The sequence below is a fragment of the Amblyomma americanum genome, chromosome 8 (assembly GCF_052857255.1).
Source record: "Amblyomma americanum isolate KBUSLIRL-KWMA chromosome 8, ASM5285725v1, whole genome shotgun sequence".
Classification (NCBI taxonomy): domain Eukaryota; kingdom Metazoa; phylum Arthropoda; class Arachnida; order Ixodida; family Ixodidae; genus Amblyomma; species Amblyomma americanum.
Window position 1 is genome coordinate 69,092,316 of NC_135504.1, and position 20,363 is coordinate 69,112,678.

The 20,363-nt window shown below is 44.5% G+C and overlaps 1 protein-coding gene and 1 pseudogene across 2 annotated transcripts in view; both read right to left on the minus strand.

Moving 5' to 3' along the window:
* Nucleotides 1-18,048, minus strand: part of LOC144100420 (uncharacterized) — a 37,149-nt gene extending 19,101 nt beyond the window's left edge. The window contains exons 1-4 of one of the 2 annotated variants that reach the window (XM_077633380.1): nt 17,939-18,048; nt 11,165-11,335; nt 7,191-7,261; nt 3,409-3,504 (exon numbers count right to left, since the gene is read on the minus strand). In XM_077633380.1, coding sequence (XP_077489506.1) covers nt 3,409-3,504; nt 7,191-7,261; nt 11,165-11,335; nt 17,939-17,945 — 345 coding nt within the window. In that variant the 5' untranslated portion in view covers nt 17,946-18,048. The remainder of the gene's footprint in view (nt 1-3,408; nt 3,505-7,190; nt 7,262-11,164; nt 11,336-17,938) is intronic. The other variant, XM_077633381.1, reaches the window with a different exon arrangement.
* Nucleotides 11,680-12,644, minus strand: LOC144101530 (uncharacterized; annotated as a pseudogene).
* Nucleotides 18,049-20,363: the final 2,315 nt, after the last annotated feature.

The following is a 20,363-nucleotide window of genomic DNA, read 5'->3' on the forward strand; positions in this document are numbered from 1 at the left end:
AATGTTGATGGTTACACACAGAAAAAACCGAAGACAATAGAACTGAATTTCGACAAGGCTGACGACTGGGCTTGTTAGTATTGGACTATCTTAAAACCAGCCAAACGACGCAACACAGGAGAACAGAACACAAGACAATGCTCAACTAACAACTGAAATTTTAATAAAGGAATTAGGGAAAAGGAAGATCGCACAAAGATGGGCGCGCACATGACTCAAAGCATTGAAAGGGAAGGTATCAAATGGCAGTCACCGTTGTGCAAGTACACTATCTAAAAAAAAAAATTCTTCCGGTAAACGTTGACCGACGGCATTGCCACGCATGTGTCATTAGCCTTGGCGATATAGCGTGTCGTAACTATTCCTCTACGTATCTGTTTGTCACTTCCATACACCACCCAAGTGTCACGGAAGTTGGGCGTGCAAACTGTCGGGGTTCGAACCCGACCGCGGCGGCTGCATTTTTATGGAGGAAAAACGCTAAGGCGCCCGTGTGCTGTGCGACGTCAGTGCACGTTAAAGATCCCCAGGTGGTAGAAATTATTCCGGAGCCCTCCACTACAGCACCTCTTTCTTCCTTTCTTCTTTCACTCCCTCCTTTATCCCTTCTTTTACGGCGCGGTTCAGGTGTCCAATGATATATGAGACAGATAGTGCGCCATTTCCTTTCCACAAAAACCAATTATTATTATTAAACTGTCGAGTCGTCCTCCGATATACATTCCCAAGGTTGGTAGCGCAATGCATGATTTGAGGTCGCCAAGTCTATCTGAGGAGGGCACAAATCACAGGCTGCAAAACCCAGCGCATTGATGTGCCGTCGGGTAGAAGAGGTCGAACAGCACGATGGCGCCTACGTTCCTACCTGTGCGTTGGACGCTGCACTCACCCAAGGCTGAGGCAGGCCACACTGCTGGGAAGAAATATTGGCGGCTTCGCGCTTGTCTTTCAGCTCTCTTTCACATTTGTGGCACAGAATCGACGGCCTATCTGTGGCAAGGACATTTAACAGGACAGGTCATTCGCCTACAGCATTTACGCCTACCTCCTCTGCCCGTTTGACGCACCGCAGTGCACCGGCGGTCGGCGGCGCCAGCTGGACAGGGCGACCAAGCGCCATTAGCGAAATGCATTTAAACTAATTTCTTTTACACTTAAGCGCAGGTATACCGGAAAACTGATTATCTGCATTTTAATTGAATGAAGGATTGCTTTGTACAGCAAAAACTAAGGCAGGATATGCACAGAAAAAAGGTCTACGTTCCGGCTTTGTGTACACTATTCACGCACAATGATTACTTCCCGAGATGAGGATATTTCAGATTTGAAGACTTGCTTTCTCATTCCAATCGAGCGCGCAGATTATTCCTTCTTTATGCTTGCTCTGCAGAGTTCGAGCATGCGCTTGTGGCCTTGCTGCGCGTCAGCTTGTTCGTGCTTGCTTGTGCTTGTAGTGCCCGCTTGTAGTTTTAGTGGAGTGTTTGCTGCCTTCGTGTGCGATATTCAGCGGACAAGGGAATGGACAGCGGTGCTCGTTATGAGTTCCAGCGACTGTTGGCTTCCGTCATATTCCTGTGTGATTATTTTTTGTGCATTCCGTGTTCTCCCCATGTACATTGAATACCGGTGCGTGTGCTAAAGGTGATGTCCTCAGTTCTTATATTTGACTGACCGCTCACCTGGAACGCGTGATAGAAATTAGTATATTAATATTATAATGGACTAGAAAACGATGAACTGGGCAGGAGTGCTCGCGTCAGGCTGTTCGCCATTAAAGCATCCTGTAACCATCTATCACCTCGTACCACTCATCAGCTTGCCGTCACGTGACAATATGAAAAACAAAAGGGAAATGTCGCCCCAAGACGTGAAAATTAGGCTTGTATTCTAAGCACACATGTTGTACACGATACGGCAACCATTGTTGCAACATCAGTGCTTACAACCAGCTTATCGAAACGAGCGTAGAAAGGTCTGTTTATTACTGACCGTGGCTGCAAGACAGCAAAACACGCCACAGGGAGCTTTCAACAATATGTCTCTATTGATGGTAAACATTCTAATTTAAAACTTATAGAATGAGGAGTTTCCCATTGTAGCCAACTGGGTCCGTTTTTTTTAATGCTTATATTAATTATATATTCGGATTGCTTCCGACGTTAGGTATGTTCTGAATACCGATGATACAAGTATTTTTCTTACCGATTCATCGACAGAACCTCTATTAAAAAAGGAAACATTGTTCTGGAGTCTTTAAACAGATGGTCGAGATCAAACGGACTTGTCAATTTCAAGAAATCTAAAGCAGTTTTCTTTCGACCTTGCAACTTTAAATTAACTTCATTAGCGTCTCTCTTGCTTAATAATAACGCAATAGTAATAATTAACAATTTTAAATCATTGGGCGTCATCTTTGATGCACATGTTAAATGGAAAGAACACATAACACATATTGCAACGAGAGTGTCACGGTCTGCTTGCGTCCTTTGCAGATGTCGCTCAAAATTTCCTCCAGATCTGAAGCAGATAATCTCTAACGCCATATTTCAATGTTGTATCAACTACTGTCATTTGGTCTGGCCACCACTCAAACACTTTCATTAAAAAATTAGTGCCACTTCAATAGAAAGCGATTAGATTAATTGTCGGTGCCAGTTACATAGCTCATGCAGCTGAGTTTTTCCTTCAGTACAAGATTATTCGTATTAATGTCCTTCTCGAATACCGGCTAGTATATTCTCTCAGGTTCTCTTCTTCCACAACAGCGGCTTTTCTTATGTCCCTCGCTAAATTAAAACCAAAAGAGAAATATGCCTTTACCAGGTGCAGTGACAAATGGGTTCTGTCATGTGCAAGAACAAATTATGATAAACAGGCACTACAGTTCTCATTATCTCAATTGCTAAATAAATATACCGCAAAGAAAAATGACGTCTTTATCTTATCTCTCAGGGCGTTAAAGTTACACTTTGTTAGAACTGAGTAGCTTCTAGTGCTGGTGTTCTCTTGTGTTCGACGGTACTCATGTTATTATTTTGTTTAAATATTTGTTGCCTTGTATATTTGTTGGTCCTGTCGGCGAATTGTCCTGTATGCCACTTTACTACGTGTGTTATTTTGCACGTGGTCCGGACAATCTTGAGATCTTGAGAGACAATCTTGAGATAGGCTGTAGGTTTTCGACTGTGGTCCCTCCTCTTTTAAGCGGAAATAAAGATCATTCATTCATACAGTGGGGTAAAGCAGGTATAGCAGGAATTGGACCTTTTAAATATTGTCAAAGGACTTAGTATGAGCACCCCATCAATATTATCTGCCCACAGCAAGTAAAGCTTATCAAGAGACTAAATTATGGACTAAAAAGAAGGAAGTAGTATTCTCCGCGAACGTAAAAGAGAAATCACTCACCGATATTGGGTCTGTGCAGTACATTCGATCTGGCACAGAATAGGCCAGGTTTTTCAGGCATTCATTGAAGTCGTCTTCAAAACTTTGTTTGGTAACCTGACATGAAACCAGGCAAACCAGAGGTTAGGGAATGAAGGATAGACCGTTTCTCTTCGAATGCCGCTATCAGTACGGAGAAGCAGAGACATCAGAAGTTGCAAACTGTCTACTTTGCTTCGAATACCAATCTATTCCGAATGTCTTTCGATAAAAATCAGCCGGTGAAGTTTCGCCTCTGTTAGTTGTGCAGGTGCAAATCTTATCCCTTTGTTTTTTAATCTTATATATAAACCTTTTACGGAAGCAAGTTTTTCTTGTTCTTTCGAGTGAAATCCTGTTTATGTGTTTCGTGTAGCGTAAAAGGCACTTCCACGCTCCAGCACGTCACTGACGTCGGTTACAACTTGAAAATGCAGTTGAAGCCCCGCCTGCCATTGCGCCTCAAAATGGCAAACGTCTTCCTGGCAGTAGCGGGAACCGCTCGAGATGACGTCGCACTACAGTAACGGATTCCTTTCAAAATTGCCGCTCGCGCTCCGCAATGTCACGTCGCCTAGACTACCGCCTTGGCAAGACCACTACGCGTGTTTTCTGCTAGTTATTATGTAGAGCATATATCTTTCCCAAGATGCAGTGGACTCGCCCTCGCCTGCACCGCTTTCTAAGCGCTGTCACGTGATGTAGAAACGCCACAGAGCCCCAGAGCTGATTCCAACGCGCACCCTATCCTCGGCGGTCCACTTCTACCCGGCGACCATTCTGATTTCATGCCGTTTCTCCTGGATGCTTGATCGCACACACGCAGCAAACCTCAGTCGCTCATACTCGCGCCATTTGTACGTTTTGTTTTCTGCGCCCTTATGTGAGCAAAAATCACACTGAGCTCGCGTCGCGCAAAAAATGTGATGACAAAGAGTTAATTCCCACGAGGAAAAGGAGGAGGTAAACTTCATTATCGAAGAGTTTGGGTTTCTGGGGGTTTAACGCCCCAAAGCGACTCGGGCAATGAGGGACGCCGTAGTGAAGGGCTGCTGAAATTTCGACCACCTGGGGTTCTTTAACGTGTACTCACATTGCATAGTACACGGGCATCTGGAATTTCACCTGAATAGAAATTCGACCTCCGCTGCCGGGATCGAACCCGCGTCTTTCGGGTCAGCAGCCGAGCCTCATAACCACTGAGCCACCCCGGCGGCGCTTTAAAGAAGACGTTTTAGGTACGAGTTGGGGTGGTGTCCCCTCCCGGCGAGGGGCTCCTCTTCTAGGCCGGACGCCAGGTGGCCGACCGATGATGTCGTTCGGCGGCCTCTTCTGCCCGCTCCGTGACTCAGAGTTGAACCTCCGGGTCCGATCTGAGCAGCGCGGCCTCCCACTGTGATTGGGTCGACAGCTGCCGACGCTTCGATGGCTTGTCTTGATTACATCAGTGTAGGATGTGTGGTGTGCCTGCCTTCTGGTGTCCGCAGACTGAACTGCTGTGGGAACCATGTGGACTACATGTCGGGATTAAAGAAAGTGTCCGTTTGGAACTGCCGCCAGCTGACTTGTGCTTTACTTAGTGATCTATGTGGTTCTGAGGATATTTGTCTTTCTTAAATTTGGCTGTAATTTCTTTGTAGGGTGTCACTCTCTCCTTGGCTGACCTGACCTCGGGGTAGCGCACTTGCCGGTTAACTCCGACCCCTCGGGCAGATTGGTGTGCCGTCTCGCTTCCAGGAACGTCCGAATGGGCGGCGATCCAGACCAATGTGATCTGACTGCTATTGGATGTTTGTGTAAGGTTTTTGTGGCTGCTGAGTGGGCCATTCGTTAGGCAAAGTTTTGAATTGCGCCTTTAGAGTCGCTGATGATGTGTTTGGAACTGGTGGAGGTAATGACTAAAGCTATTCCAGCTTCTTCGGCATGCTCCGAAAAATTTATTTCGTCGATCGTCACCAATGCCAGGGGAGAACCCCGGTGGTCGACGACTGCCAGGGTAAAGGCGCCTCTGTCCCCACGTTTTGGCACGTACACGTGCGCCGTGCCTTTGCGAACTGAAAACCTGTGGTCAAGTCTGCGTGCCCTAGCCTTTCATGTGTCCTTATCTTAGTCTGGATTCATGTTTTTCGGCAGAGGACGGACTATTAAGTGTCCATGCACGTCTTTTGGAATTAGCAAGGTGTGTGCAAGGACTCCTTTCATATTGTATTCCTGCCTCTTTAATCCAGAAACATGCCGTTTCAATGCCTGATAGTCTGGTATTGCGCGGTGAGGTGTGCTTCCATCATTTCCGATACGGTATTATGAATTCCTGACTGTAGTAGTTTTTTATTTGGCGCATGCCAGGAAAAGTTGAGCGCAATTTTGTAGGACTGACTAACTAGAAAACCAAGTTCGTCTGTTTCTCTTACTGTGAGGGTGACGTGTGGTGTAGAGTACATGACTCTGCTAAGAGTGAAGGCCTGTATTAGTTTTCTTGTCTCGGCTTCTTTAACTACTCCTCGCCTGTTCGCGATGCTTCTGATGAGGAGGGAGATTTGGTTTACGGTATTCCGTAGTTTCTCAGTGAGTGCGTCGTTTTTTTTTTTATTTGACAGTACCAGCATTGCTAGGAATCTCAGTGTTTCCACTTTTGGGATGGCTGATTCATCCGCGTAGATTGTGATATCAGGGGCTTTATTTATTCTTTCACGCTATGTGTTTAGCATGAGGACCTCGGATTTTTGGAGGAGCACGCTAGTCCCACGGCGCGTGCCTCCTTGTTGCAGAGTATCTTGTATCGTGCCAATACTTCACTTGGTTGTCCAAAGGGTCATATCGACCGCGTATAAAGAGTGTTCTAGGTGTGTGATTTTTGCGAGTTCGTGCGCCATTTTGATGAGGGCAGTATTGAATGAGGAGGAGAGGACCGATCCTTGCGGCGTTTCTTTATCTCTTGAACTAAATTTGTCGGACTTCATCGCGCCAATTAGTATTTAGCCGTTTGAGAGGCTCTGTCACCTACGTTCGAGGGTGAAAGGGCATCTAGGATTACTTTGTGTTTGCGTTATAAAATGCTTTGGTTAAAATCTAGACCTAGGATCGCCCTTGTGCCTTTTTCTTGCTTCTGAGATAGGACTTCGTTTTCCACTCTGAGCGTCGTATCTTGTGTTGATAAATGTGGTCTAAAGCCGACCCTAGTGCTTCGATATAAATTCTCTTTGTGCATGTGAGACTGCAGTCTGTCTACTATGACGTGCTCTATCAGTTTTCCTACGCAAGAACTAAGCGAAATAGGGGTGAGGTTTCCGAGCGCGTGCTTTTTGCCGGTTTTGGATGAATTTAACCATGGCATGTTTCCAAGACGCTGGGAGTTTTCCCTCCCTCCAACACTCGTTCGCAAAGCCCATGAGCGCTGTGATGGAAGCGTCGTCTAGGTTTCTGAGTGTCTTATTGTTAATGCCGTCCTCCACTGGCGCGCATGTCGTGTCTGTCTTATCTTATCTTATGCAGGGCTCCTCGAATTCCCGCCAGTGCTCAGAGCACGTGTGTCAACTTGTAAACTTTTCTCTGCCTACAGTTCGCTTTTTGTTGCGCAGCAATTCTTTGTCTTTCGCTGTCACGCACACACGTGGCAGTTCGCATCTTTAGCTCACGTTCGGATGGTCTTATTCATGTCTTCTAACTCATCCGCTCTGCTCCAGCCACTGAAGACTGCATGCAACAGCTTGAAAGCCTATTGTGCGACGATATATAATAGTTGCGAATGTTTAAGATGTACTTACTTTTGAATAATAGATTCGGTATCGAGGCATTCTCAAGATGTCCGTGGAGCAGTTCTTCAGGGCCAATGAAACTGGGAAGCGATGTGGAGACATGCGCAATAAAATAGAAGCAGGAAATATTCCAAAAGCGCTAAGTGGCCCACAATAGTTGGCCAACTACATGGCTTTACAATGATTATGGAGAAATTACGAACTGTTGGGTATTTGCTCTCAAAGAAGCCAATTTTTCGCCATCATTGCATATGAAAGTGGCTCGTCCAACTACCGAATGGTGCGTTGCTTTGAACCAGTGCATCACGTATTCCAAACTACTACATATCACAAAACGAACCGTAGTAGAGAAGCAGCCGAAAATGCGCTTGTAGAACCCGAATGGATTTTTGTAATCAGAGCGAAAAGAGAAATAAAATATGTCGACTCAGTGAAGTATCTTGTAGCTGCATTCCATGCACTGTTCGACCCGAGCCAATGCGTTTTTTTAGTATTGAGTTTTATATTATTGACTCAAGAATCGGTCTGTTTATATATATATATATATATATATATATATATATATATATATATATATATATATATATATATATATTATACCAAAAGTGATTTCTGGCAGCTGATTTGGTCAATATAATATAAAATCACCAAAAATTGAAGAAACATAACAGGATTTATTCACGACGTTTCGGCTGGAGGACCAGCCTCGAAAAAGGCTGGTCCTCCAGCCGGAACGTCGTGAATTAAATCTTGTTATGTTTCTTCAATTTTTGGTGATTTTATATTATATGTATATAAATATCTGTGCGTGCGTGCGTGCGTGCGTGCGTGTGTGCGCGCGCGCGTGTGTGTGTGTGTGTGTGTGTGTGTGCGTGTGTGTGTGTGTGTGTGTTTGTGTGTGTGTGTGTGTGTGTGTGTGTGTGTGTGTGTGTGTGTGTGTGTGTGTGTGTGTGTGTGTGTGTGTGTGTGTGTGTGTGTGTGTGTGTGTGTGTGTGTGTGTGTGTGTGTGTGTGTGTGTGTGTGTGTGTGTGTGTGTGTGTGTGTGTGTGTGTGTGTGTGTGTGTGTGTGTGTGTGTGTGTGTGTGTGTGTGTGTGTGTGTGTGTGTGTGTGTGTGTGTGTGTGTGTGTGTGTGTGTGTGTGTGTGTGTGTGTGTGTGTGTGTGTCCTCGACGTTGTTTCTACCCGAGCTTCACAACAGTGCGGCTTTGCGCGGGCATTTAAGACAACCTTTCCTTCCTCACCACATATCCTTGGAGTCGTCTTCTTAAGCCATAGTGGCGTTTTTCTCTGACCAAACGTTAGTTCTATTGATAGATTACGGCGATCACATCCAGGCAGTCTTGCTTCAACTAAGCACTCCAGCTGCCATCAAAAAGTAGCTCCAGAAATTGGGCTCTGCCGCCTCCACTTACCCTGATTCTCTAGCATACCGAGATGTCCCATGAAATATCAAACATTTTTTTTCTTTGTATATCTTCGGTTTGCCCTACGACCTAATATAAAGGTCCTCACTACACAGCCTGCGCCTGTGGCAAGCGTTGAGGGCCAAATACCGCAAACTGCTACCGAAAGAAGTAGCAAGGAAATACTGCTCTTTAACAGCAGCATGCGCATATCAACCGGCACAGCTTCATTGGAGGTGCGTTCCCTACTTACGATGGCCGACCATCGGTCTTTTTAAACCTCGCATTTTATTAAGGAAACGAGTGAGTGGAACATTGGCCTGAAATGTCGAAGGAGGAAGTTTTCAGCGGTACCTGCAGATCCAGACCAATCGTGGGAACTGAAGACGGGCTCTTTGCTGCGTGAGGTAAACTGCATCCCAAGCAGCACAACACAGGTAATTGGCCGAATATTGGAAATGTATCGGCAGAGGTTAGCCGTGTAAAGGATCAGAGCAAAACCATCCATTTCCAATATTGGGCTGATTACGTGCGCTGCATGGGAATGAAGGAGAGGCTGTCCAGCTCGGTGTGATTCGTTCATTATTCACAGGTGGATCCTTTGATGTGAATCGAAATCCCCCTCTCTAATGAGATTTTCGGATTCTCGAAGTGTGAAAATGTGCTTTGATTCGACGATTGGAATATGCGATCAGAGAGATTAGCGAGAAGTTTAATGCACTTTGTGTCGAGCTCCCCTGAACATCTCGCCGGAACGTTCTTCAGCAGACACTCTATGAGAATCCAAGGGAGGGGGGGAGGGGGGAGATTGCTACTTTTTAAACAAACCTACCGGGGCTTTAACTTCATGAACCAGCCTGACGATATCTAAAAAAACTCAAAACTTGTCCAGCCACTGTAATAGCGAACACAGTATTTATGAAATAGAGATCGTGTGCATGATATCTCCGGCTGTTGGACTGTCGCAGACAAAAGTTAGCGGGATGCGAATTTTCTGAAAAAAAGTGATTTCTGCGGGCCTTCGCTATCCAGCCAGATAGTATTCCTCCAGCTGATGAAGCACGGTTTTCTCCTCATGCGTGTAAGTATTTCACTGGAATTGTTATGCCCGACTGCGTCGCAATATATTTTTCTTCCACGGATGCGCATCTCGCATAATTTTGTCTATGACTGTACAGTTATCGCAGAGCGAGATTTTCTGTAACCACATGTTCAACCATACCCACATAGTTCTCCATCCTGGTGCTAAAAATGAATTGCTTTGGAGTCCGCGCAGTGAGAGACATTCCTCGGTAGCCGTCGGGACGCTCACACGTTAGAACGGTAATAAAAATCTGACCAACCTTTTTTTGTAGTTTTCAGGGAAACGTAAACGCTTTTGTGATAAAATTTTAAACATTCAGCCCTCCCAACCCGACGCTTTGTGCCTATGTAACGTTGCTTCGAAACAGCATGATGTTAATGCGTTTTCGTCCGAACCTCTAGGAAAACTTTCGAGAAGTAAGAATCTTAAAATCTGTGTACAGTCGCGAATAAAAAGGATTATCACAATGACGTCACCGGAGCGGCGAAAATCGCATCGTGCGGCTTGCGGGGCGCCGTGCTTTCCGAACACACCTTGCGCTTTATTTATCGGCGTGTTCGTAACCAGAGCGTCGAGCGTTGCTGTCCGCCGATCTTTTGGCACGTCACTAGTGCTAATCTTTTTTTACTCGCGACTGTACCTTAGAGATCAATGACTAAGGAAGGGAAGTTGGGGAGTGAGTTCTCGTGTGTGTGAGTTGAACAGGGGTGTTAAAAGATCAAATTCCGCCAGTAGACGATAAACATACGTTGGGACATATACAGAAAATAAAAAAAACTTGTCCCAGCCTGTTCCGCGGAGTGCAAAGGAGAGCAGATCAGGCATTATCGGCATCCTAAAAAGCGGACAAAAATAACTTTGCTCTCCCCGCATCGTGTTAGCCATAACCACACTGTCAAATGTGGGCCAACACTTTCCTTTTTTCTGTGCCTGCCTATACACTGCTTACCAATGGGAGGTGCATTCATCGTTGGCCTTTAATTCCGGGATGTTAAGACCTCAAGCGGGAGACTCGAGCTACATCACTCCCATTACACTAAGACTGCGCCGCCCCGCGGCGCTTCCTGTAGCTCCAGCCAGGTGGCGCATTCCAGCAGGACACACCCATGACCAGCCTGAGCCGTCATAGGGAGAAATGCTAGCGAGCGTGAAAGGCACCGGAGTGGGACCGGTAAACAGGTTGATGACCCATTTTCGACTGATGTGGAATGCATTGAAAAACACAAGCTATGTTGAGTCGAAAGGAAGATTTCCTCGGCCTATTGGCCCGCAACGGGCGCTCGTTGCCTCAGTAACCAGGTAAATAATAAAATACGTTGTTAAAAACGTTAATAATTCATGCACTTACACTTTCAAGCACGCGGTCTACCGCGAGAAAAGAATACATTCCTATCAAGACCTGCTGCAAACAAAATACGTCGTTTTCAAGTTCAAGGACGCCTTTATAGGTTGCGTGTTGTGTGTCTCTAAGTCTTTCAATGTATATAAGCACTTACACCAGGAACACTCGTATACCGGGAGAATGGGCTTTGTAGATCCGGTGCGCCTTGGCGGGATCGCGTTCTTCCTGTGAAAGATTCGTCCATTTGCGTCCATGGGCGAAATCTCTGCTGCAATAAGCAGAGCTATATATGAGAGGAGCGTCAAGATCCGTGCACCGGCCAAACCTGCAGTGGATGTGAAAAAAGATCAAGAGACGTATATGAATTCATGTGTCTTGCCCAAAAAATGTTTTTTATTTCAATGCGTAAGCATTAGAACAGCCATTGCAGTGATTTCTGTCTCTCTTTCGGCCGCAGAAGACTCCGAGAAGGCTTGTGCAAAAATAAAAAAACGCGCTTATTGCCTCTAGCGGTGCTGGAACCCTCGTCGGCCCGAGCAGTTCAACGTTGCTTGCAGTCGCTTCAGACCGCACGGCCAAGGCTGCAGGTTTCTTTTTTTTAATGCCTTTTTATTGATACAAGCACGATACATTGCTAAAACAACGCGGCCTGCTTCGGCCGGTCACAAGTTAAAATTTTTTGAGTAGCACCAATTCATCGGGCACACTCAACCATACAGGTGGGTCTGCCTGTGCCCGGTACACATCTCGTATTGAACACACACTCTCCACAAAGTTCTCTCTTACAGATCGAATATCAACATCAGCATTACGGACAGCCATTCGAGTTTTCCATAAACTATGGAGGCCCAGAAGCATAATCATGTCGTAAGGGATGCCTGTGTCATCTATGTCTACCGGTATGTAGCGAACGCCAATTGGTGTTGTGGGTAATACCTTTTTTAGGGTCCGTTGTAAGACATCCCAATACAAAATCGGGTCCCAGCATTCAATGGACACGTGTTCTATAGTTTCAGGCTTTTTGCAAAACAAGCAGTTTGTTGTCCATGGTACAAATATACCTTTGTCTGCAAGCCACGTCTTAACTGGCAAAGTACTCGTGTGTAATTTGAAAAAGAAAGTTTTTGTGTTTGCTTTGACTGGCATCTTTTTCTTTTCAGAACATCTTGCCCTGGGCCTCCAGAATTTATTGTACGGTACAGAGGCACAGGCATTATGATGTCTATCAGATTCCTGTACATCTTTTTTTTCTTTACAGCGCTAAGGTACTCTAGTGAAAACCGAACCTTAAGAAACCGAACAGAGTCCACAACTTCTCTCAAGTAACCTCTAGCAAGGCTGCAGCTTTCTTTTTAGTTCAATGCGCGGCCATCGCCGCAGCCATTCTCCGGTCTGTGTATGCTTTGTGCTAAGACCTAAACCACTGATTTGAACAGCTGTGCATAGTAGGCGCCAAAAAGGCATGGCGAACGCGCTGGTTTATATTACTCATCAAAGATGGCGTCTTGAGTCAATGCGTTTACTGAAACCGAGCGCATATGATAACCAATTTCATTCCGCATCAATCACAGTGATAGCCAGTCAATTTTTGTGGACGTGTCAGCCTTCTGGAGCTCGTCAAGACCGCACGACATGGTGTTCATAAGCGCATCATGCCAGAGGAAATGTTGAAATTCTTAAATGGGCCCCTAGGTACCTCCCATGAACCCTTCCTCTGGACCGTGTTTCGCTCGGTGTGACCCGTCGTGGTGGTGTACCTGGCAGTCTCTCTGGCATGAAGTAAGCTGGCGATATTTAGCTTCCCGGAGAAGGATTAGGCTGTAGACTAACGGTGGTATATTACGAACTTTGTTCAACTGTGCTAGACGGCAGGACAAAGAGCGAGAAGAGAAAAACATTTCTATGAACTTGCAACTGGTTTTTTTAAGTAAGGGCGTCAATTTGTGGACGAATAAATTGCCCGCACATGAGTGGTGTCACATACATACACTAATTAAGAAAATAAAAATGTAAATTTCCTTAAGCGCACTTGTTCCGCTATCCTGAGATGCTTCCCTTTTGTAAAGCAAACCATTTCTCGTGAAGATGAAACAAAATATAGTTTGCTAACACATCCGTTAGATTTTCTTTTAATATGGAAGGCCTCGCCAATTTATATAGTGGTCTGTTCATTATGAAAAAATTAGAACCATCAAATAATGCTACGCACTGACACGCGTTTCAATGTTTTGCGAGGTTTGTGGCGTTCTTTTCGAAAATTCAGGTGTTAAATGGTCCTGGTAGTAATGGAATGGACTGTTTGGCCGATGTACATGAGGCCGCAAGACTAAAAAATTTGGTACACCACGCCCATCTTGCACAGCAATATCCTATTCTCATAGTTTATATAGCAGGCACTCTTTCATCTGAAATCTCTCTTTTTCTGAACAGCTGCCCACACCTTGGCAAGTTTAATAGGAAGCTGAGAAAAGTAGATTTACTCCCCATTTGGCCCTCACTCTTAAACAATGCGACAATAAATGCACATAAGGCCTGAGAGAAACCTTCTTTCTTTCTTCATTTCTACTGTGCTGTCCCCAGCATTTCAACGCTCGCAGAACCTTATCAGCACTTGCCACAAGTACCGAGTCTGAGAAACCAGCCACCCTGCATCTATGGGTCTGGGCTAAGAGACTACTGAACACATTATGAGGAAAATATTTTTGGCAGCTAGGCCAATACTTCCTGTAGCCATCCCGGATGTCACAAGCTTGGTATGAAAAGACCTGTAGTTTAAGAAGCTTTTCACTCCTTGGAGAGTACAGCGAAAACACATGATTCGGCTTCAAAGGCGAATTTAAATCTAGGAACAGCAAGATGCTTTGCTGAAGAAGTTCACGTTTGAGGCTCACTCCCGAACCATTTTTTCAAAAAGAGTAATCAAGCAACTAATACCGCCTGTCAGTATCCAGGGACATAACAAAATCTTGGAAATCATCCATGTATAGGAATACGCGAATAAAGTTTCCACCTATATTCCTCTATAGTTTCCTATCAACTTGGCTACAATAGATATTGCTGAGAACAGGGGTATAAATACCCGTGACTTCTGTGTTAATGCTTCTGCGAATTATGTGGAAAAGAACGCCACAAACCTGGAAAACTTTGCAACAGCGTTTATCTTTTCCTTTGACCAGGCCAACACTGAGGTGGCGAAAACCTTCAATATAAGCAGGAAATTAATGAATGCGTCGTGAAACCATCTTGAATTTTGTCTTAAAAAGAAATGGCCTGTCTACAGAAAGGGTAGCACGCTAATTTAGCACACCACATGCGTTGGAGCGGGATTAAATTTTGTTTTTCTTGACCAATGAATCAGTGTTGCTATGCGAATGTGCGATCGCTTTATACATGCATAAATTGATTTGCTTGCTTCAAAATGAAATCCAGTTGTAACTTCAGCATCGTATTAGTCTCTTGTTTTTTGTCCTGCTGTCTAGTCCTGTTCAAAAAAAAAAACTTTTCCGGCAATAAGCACTGCCTCCTGTTCAACGATACAAAAGGTTATGAACTAGAAGGCGATGCCTCCAGCGTGTTCTAGACACATTATTTGGCAGTTCTGTATTATAACTTTCAATAATGAAATATCATAACTTTTTGAAATATTTCATTACATTTATAATGTCATCAACGCTCCCTCTATAAATTTTGAATTTCATTTTCAAGCTTCGGTGCCCTATTCGACCACCATCCGCACGTATACTGGCACTAACGTCACTCTTACGATGCGAACCATAAGGACCTCCACAGACACCAAAAACTGGAAGCCCTACACTCGTTAGGGGTCAGTTTACCACAGAGTTGGCTGAAATATGACGATATTGCAACCGAATGTTGTAAAATGATGTGTCTTCATGATGCGGATTGCTAAATATTTCGCTGCAGGTGGAATCAGAAGCAATTAGCGTGAATTAAAAATAGGCAAAAATCTCAAATTGCTGATTTGAACACCATGTAAATAACCAGCAGTGGCGTCACAAATTGCCATCACTTACAGATCGGGGGAGCATACTCGAAGCCGCTAAAAGGCACTCGGAACTACTCAGGGCCACTCGGAGCCACTCGGAGCCAATCAACACGTGAAGCGAGCGTATACGCAAACTTTACTCCGATTTTAGGTACTTCCGTGCGTATTATCAAACAAGAACCAACTAAGTTTAGGAAAAATTGTCACCAGAAGTTCTCTGAAGATACGTCCCCTGGAAAAAACTTCCCTTATGAAGCGGCCTCTAGAATAATGCTTCGAAGTGAAAAATTTCCCTCCGAATGAATTCCTTGTATTGACAATTCACAAAAACTTGCTTCTTTTACTGGACTCTTTCTTTAATTTGGGAATAGATGTAAGCATGAAACGTGAAGAATTGTGCGGTACCGGATCAAACCATTGTCATGCAGTGGAGGTAATGCCAAGAAATCAGTTCCATGTAGATGCATGGAACTGATTTAGCATACAATGCTGCATGATTGTCGTTCCTGTGTCCTCCATTAAGAATGTTAAGGTGTGGTTAGCTCTTTTTAGCCGCTTGTAGATAGCCTCAACACATAATTTATAAAACCGTATAGTATTTCACGTCCAGCTTGTGTCTTCTGGCCATGGCACATGGCTATGGCCCCGGCACAAAATAAGGGGAAAGCTTGTAATCATTATAAAACAGATTTCTACACAGCCTCACTGGTGATGCCGCCTCGTGTGGTTCCCATTTCTACGCACTTTTGCTACTTTGTAAGTGGGACGGTTTTTCTGGGAATACTTTTTCTTAGAACCCCTGTCAACCAGAACGCGAGCCAAGTACTTCGCGGCATCAGACAGTTGGAAATAAGCGTTCCGCGGCTGGTGACAGAAGCCACGGCGTCGTCAGAAATCTTCGGTACATGAACGTGACGTAGATGCAAAGCGCCAAGCTCGACAATGTGATCTAATAGCGAATCCGTAGGACGCTGACTGCAAGCGACGTAGCTCCCAGGCAGACCTCATTAAACCGCTAGGGCACACTAGACGCCACAAGCGCGAATGGGTTGCCTTAGCCTTCCTTAAGCTGTGGCTAAGTGTACGCCGACTGGTTACTTCGAAGTTTCTGTCAGATTTTATTTTTTAAACAATCCTGCAGTCCCCAAATACATTATAGCGGGTGGGAAAGACCGAGTGTTTCATATGGTGGTGAAAATTAAAAATGCAATGAAACAAAGTAATCATGCCACGTGACACATATTCGCACCAGGTCACACGTGATATTATTTCGAGGAACAGATATTCAGAGTCTCGTTCAACGACAGATGGCAGCAGTCAATCTCTTCAGTTCACTGATCGTCTCCTTACGCATTTTTCAATTGGCGGATAAGTATTCAAGGTAAAGAATGAGGTTGTAACAAATCAGGGTATTTTCATATGCAGACGCTTTCAAAGCGCAGTCGATACATTACTTCTCACCAGCATTTTTTTTTCTCGGCTCAGATATATTTCAGCCTACACCGCCATTAAGAGACCTGACACTGGTTCGAAAACTACAATCCACCGAAAAAATCTGGCAGTGCTGTTTCGGACGCCACCAAGCATATCTGATAAAAGCACATTGGAGGTCCAAATCTTCTCAAGCGTATTCAACAAGAGGTCTTCTGTGAGCCAATATACTGGCCAAAATATTTAAGCTGCAACTACTCGAGTAAAATATAGGTAACAATAAGCTGATGAACTGGATTAAAATATACGTAGTCTGCCGCGCTAACATTAATATACATCAAGAGTAATGTTAAGGCACTTATATTGATACTTTTTTTAAAGAGGAACGCTATTTAACCATACCTTGTGGGAACTTGGCATATTTTGCTGTCAATGATAGGAAGTGGAATTTTTAAGTACTCAGGGAGACGCTCAGACAACACTTCAAGAATAAGTGCACTGAGGATTTTGGTCATTATGCCCCACCCCACGAAGTTCTCTGTGTCCTTGTTTTCGCAAGGTTCTTGCTCTACTATTGGGCGTTACGACCCCGTAAATGCAACCACATGCGGGTTAGACTGCCCGCGGCTTAGTAGAGCCCTGTTTTAGGTATCTTTTGTGCCTTGCCGCACTCACCTGTAAAGTGACTGTATGCATTTTTCTTCGAGCCTGAATCTGTTCCTCCTTCTCTACACTCCTTTAACGGTGCTTAGATATGCAGCACTTACTTGAATATACTAGACTGTCATGGTTCGCAGGGGCCGGTTTTCATTTCATTGAAACATTGCCATCCTCAGCCCCATGCCGCACACAGGTTGGCCGGACGTCAGCAGCTCGATTGCGGAGCACTGTCAAACTGAAAATAGTCTAAAAGCCTCATTTCTATTGGACGATATTGCTGCCGATCAGGGCCGACCAATAGACTAAATGCTTCGAAAGTGCTCTTGGACTGTTTTCTGATTGAGAGCTTTCGTACTCCGATCCCAGATGCGTGAAAGTAAAAGTTTTAAGTTTAGGCATCTCTCTCCAGCACAGTTAAGTTCGAGTCCTTCATTATCCCTCTCGGTCGGCTATGGCGAAATGGTTTCAATTGTTATCAATATTACAATTCCGTCACCTCTTTCCTGTCAAATCCTCTGAGTCAAGAGCGTATATTGAAAGATTAGTCTAATGATTATTCTTCAAACTGCGATGAAATAAGCAAAAATTTAATCAAAGAAAGTGTTCGTCGGCATATTTCATTACATGAATATTGTAACGAACACGATATAGTAACCATCAGGTGTTTATGGTGACCGCGGACTATCGTTGAAACTGCAGCACTTTCTGCCACTTTTTAGAATGTTTCGAAAGTTAAAACGTCTTGTGGCACGCAAACGAGACCGCGAATCACTCGCAGCATGAATTTTCCATATCTGGCACGAAGCGAGACACACAAGGTGTCGACATCACCTTTCATTGTCGCGTAGCCCGAAGTGCCTTGCGGAATATGATATGACTCAGTACAAATGGCGCCTTTATATCATTAAGTATGCTGATTCCCCAAGCGAGGTTGGAAGTAAGTGCAGATTTTTCAGCATTATGGCTCGTTAAAATCCCCGAGGCCGATTTCAGAGGTAAACAATCGCCGATGGCCCGTCTGGCACAAGAACAAAAGAACAGGAAAGCTTTCAGTCGTGTGTGCCTCGCCCGGGCACTAAGCCTATTCTCTGAGAACGTGTGCTAGAAAGCTTTTGTAATGCTGGATGTAGCCACACTAAACGCAGAAAGTAGTAAAGATCTTTGCCGCCAAAAGAAATCTCCCTAATTTTACTTTTGCTTGCTCGCAGTTTCAAAGGCCGCAGCAATATGGCCGCTGCCGGTCGCCCATTGTTAGAATACACTACGCTTTTCTCGCCTACCTCTTGCGACAACTGACTAGCCGTACCGACAGTGCGGATCTGAAATATTTCTCTATTGCTTCTACTCCAGCCAATTCATGACCTGATTGATATCAAACTGCTGGATTAGTAAGATTTGGACGAGATGACGTCCCCCTCCCACGCAGCCTATGACTCGCTTTTATCTCGAATTTCCGTCTTTCGTTTCGGGGGCCCAGTCGATTTCATTATGACGTAGCCTCGTGCCACAATTTTTGCCGAATCTGTATTAGAGTGTTCTTCCTGCCTTGGGGCGTGGAACTCTCCTTAACGCTGCTGGCGCGCTTAACGTGCTGATTTCTTAGCGCCGTCTTTGAGCGAGACTACTTTACTATATATATCTGGGTGGAACTCAAGAACTAAGTTGCAAATGCCCTTCAAGAGACTCTCTAGTCTAGCGCCGACTGATTGTCTTCAAGTCGTTATTATTCCTCTTGTATCCACAACTGTGACAAAGGAGGTGGCAAGCGGGCGCACAGGGATTACCTCATCAATAAATGATGAAATCCCACCCACTGCCGAAGCTCCCTCAACCTTGGCCCAAGATTGGCCATATAGGAAGGGCCAAGATTATGGGTGAAGTTGGCCTTAAATATGCGAGCCATAGGCTGTCCACATCGGGGCAACCTGGTGTGTCATGCTTACCTTCAACGCACCGTGCTGGTGTGCATTTCACGTAATACTAAATTCATCTGCGTAGTGTTCTATTTGAATAGGGCCATAGTTATTCATTAACTTAAGAATATACTAGGTCAGGTCACCGTCTAACTGGCTTTCTGGGTCTTAGGCTCGGCCGTGTATTTTTCTTACTAATGCCACTACCATAAATGCAGTTGAGTATATTAATTTCAAAACTACATTAGTCAGTTCTTAGTTCTATTTGAAAACCGGCTCATGTTCTCTGGATATTAAGAGATGTCGCTGGTTACGTACCCATTCTCTGTCTTGAGCATATGGGCATCTTGAAAAATACTGCGTAGTACTGAAGACGCGTGGCTCTATGTAGAAAAAAAGCGCAGAAGAACCGAGCAAGTATTGTATCAGTATAGTGCATCATTCGCAAACTTATAGCATAAATAAAAATTGGCCATCAGCAGTACCAAAGCGAAATCTAAGACAAGAAACTTGATTACATTGCCACCTAACCGTCTCTTCTTGATAATGCGCCGGCGTAGTATATGAACGATTGCACAAGAATGAAACCTACTGCTCCTTAACGTTACTCTAGATGACTACAGGCCTTAGGAAATCAAATAAGTGAGCAGTAAAATTTTTAATGAGTCCTGCATTGTAATAAGCACAAGTTTGCAATTTGACGCATTATTTACAGATGCCCAAATTTTGCTATTTTTTCAAGCTGGGTTATTTTCTTGCACGTGTCTCTAGATGACACTGAGAGCGGTTGCCTTTTTGACCACGTGCCCCATGATAATATTCAGTGTCATGAAGTTTGTGCCACTGTATAATCTGTTGCACCTGTCTGCACAAATATCCAAACGTCACAAGTGTCCAGAAGCAAATAATACTAACACAGTAGTTTCGCTCTCATACATATTCAATGACGTTTCTGACATGAAAACTAATACGCATGTCCTCAAGAAACTTCAAGTAGCTTTCGCAGCACGTGACGCAGAACCTACGTCACGCCATTGTCCCTAGAGTAATGGTACAGTCCTGCCGGAGAGGTAATGCAGCTTTCAATGAGTTACAAAATGTTGTGAACGCAGTTACGTATTGTGTCGATTGTGGTTGGGCTGTAAGTGCTGTAAATAATCAGCGATTTGAAATGATGCATAATATAAACTCATTTCTCAAGGTACCACTTTATGCACATATACTTACAGGCAGCCTAAACGTGGAACACACCACTCCACATACATAAAAAACTGCCTAACGAGCATCACGTAGCTCGCTTTACAAATGTGGCAGTTATCCAGGGCTCATTTCATTCACACTTG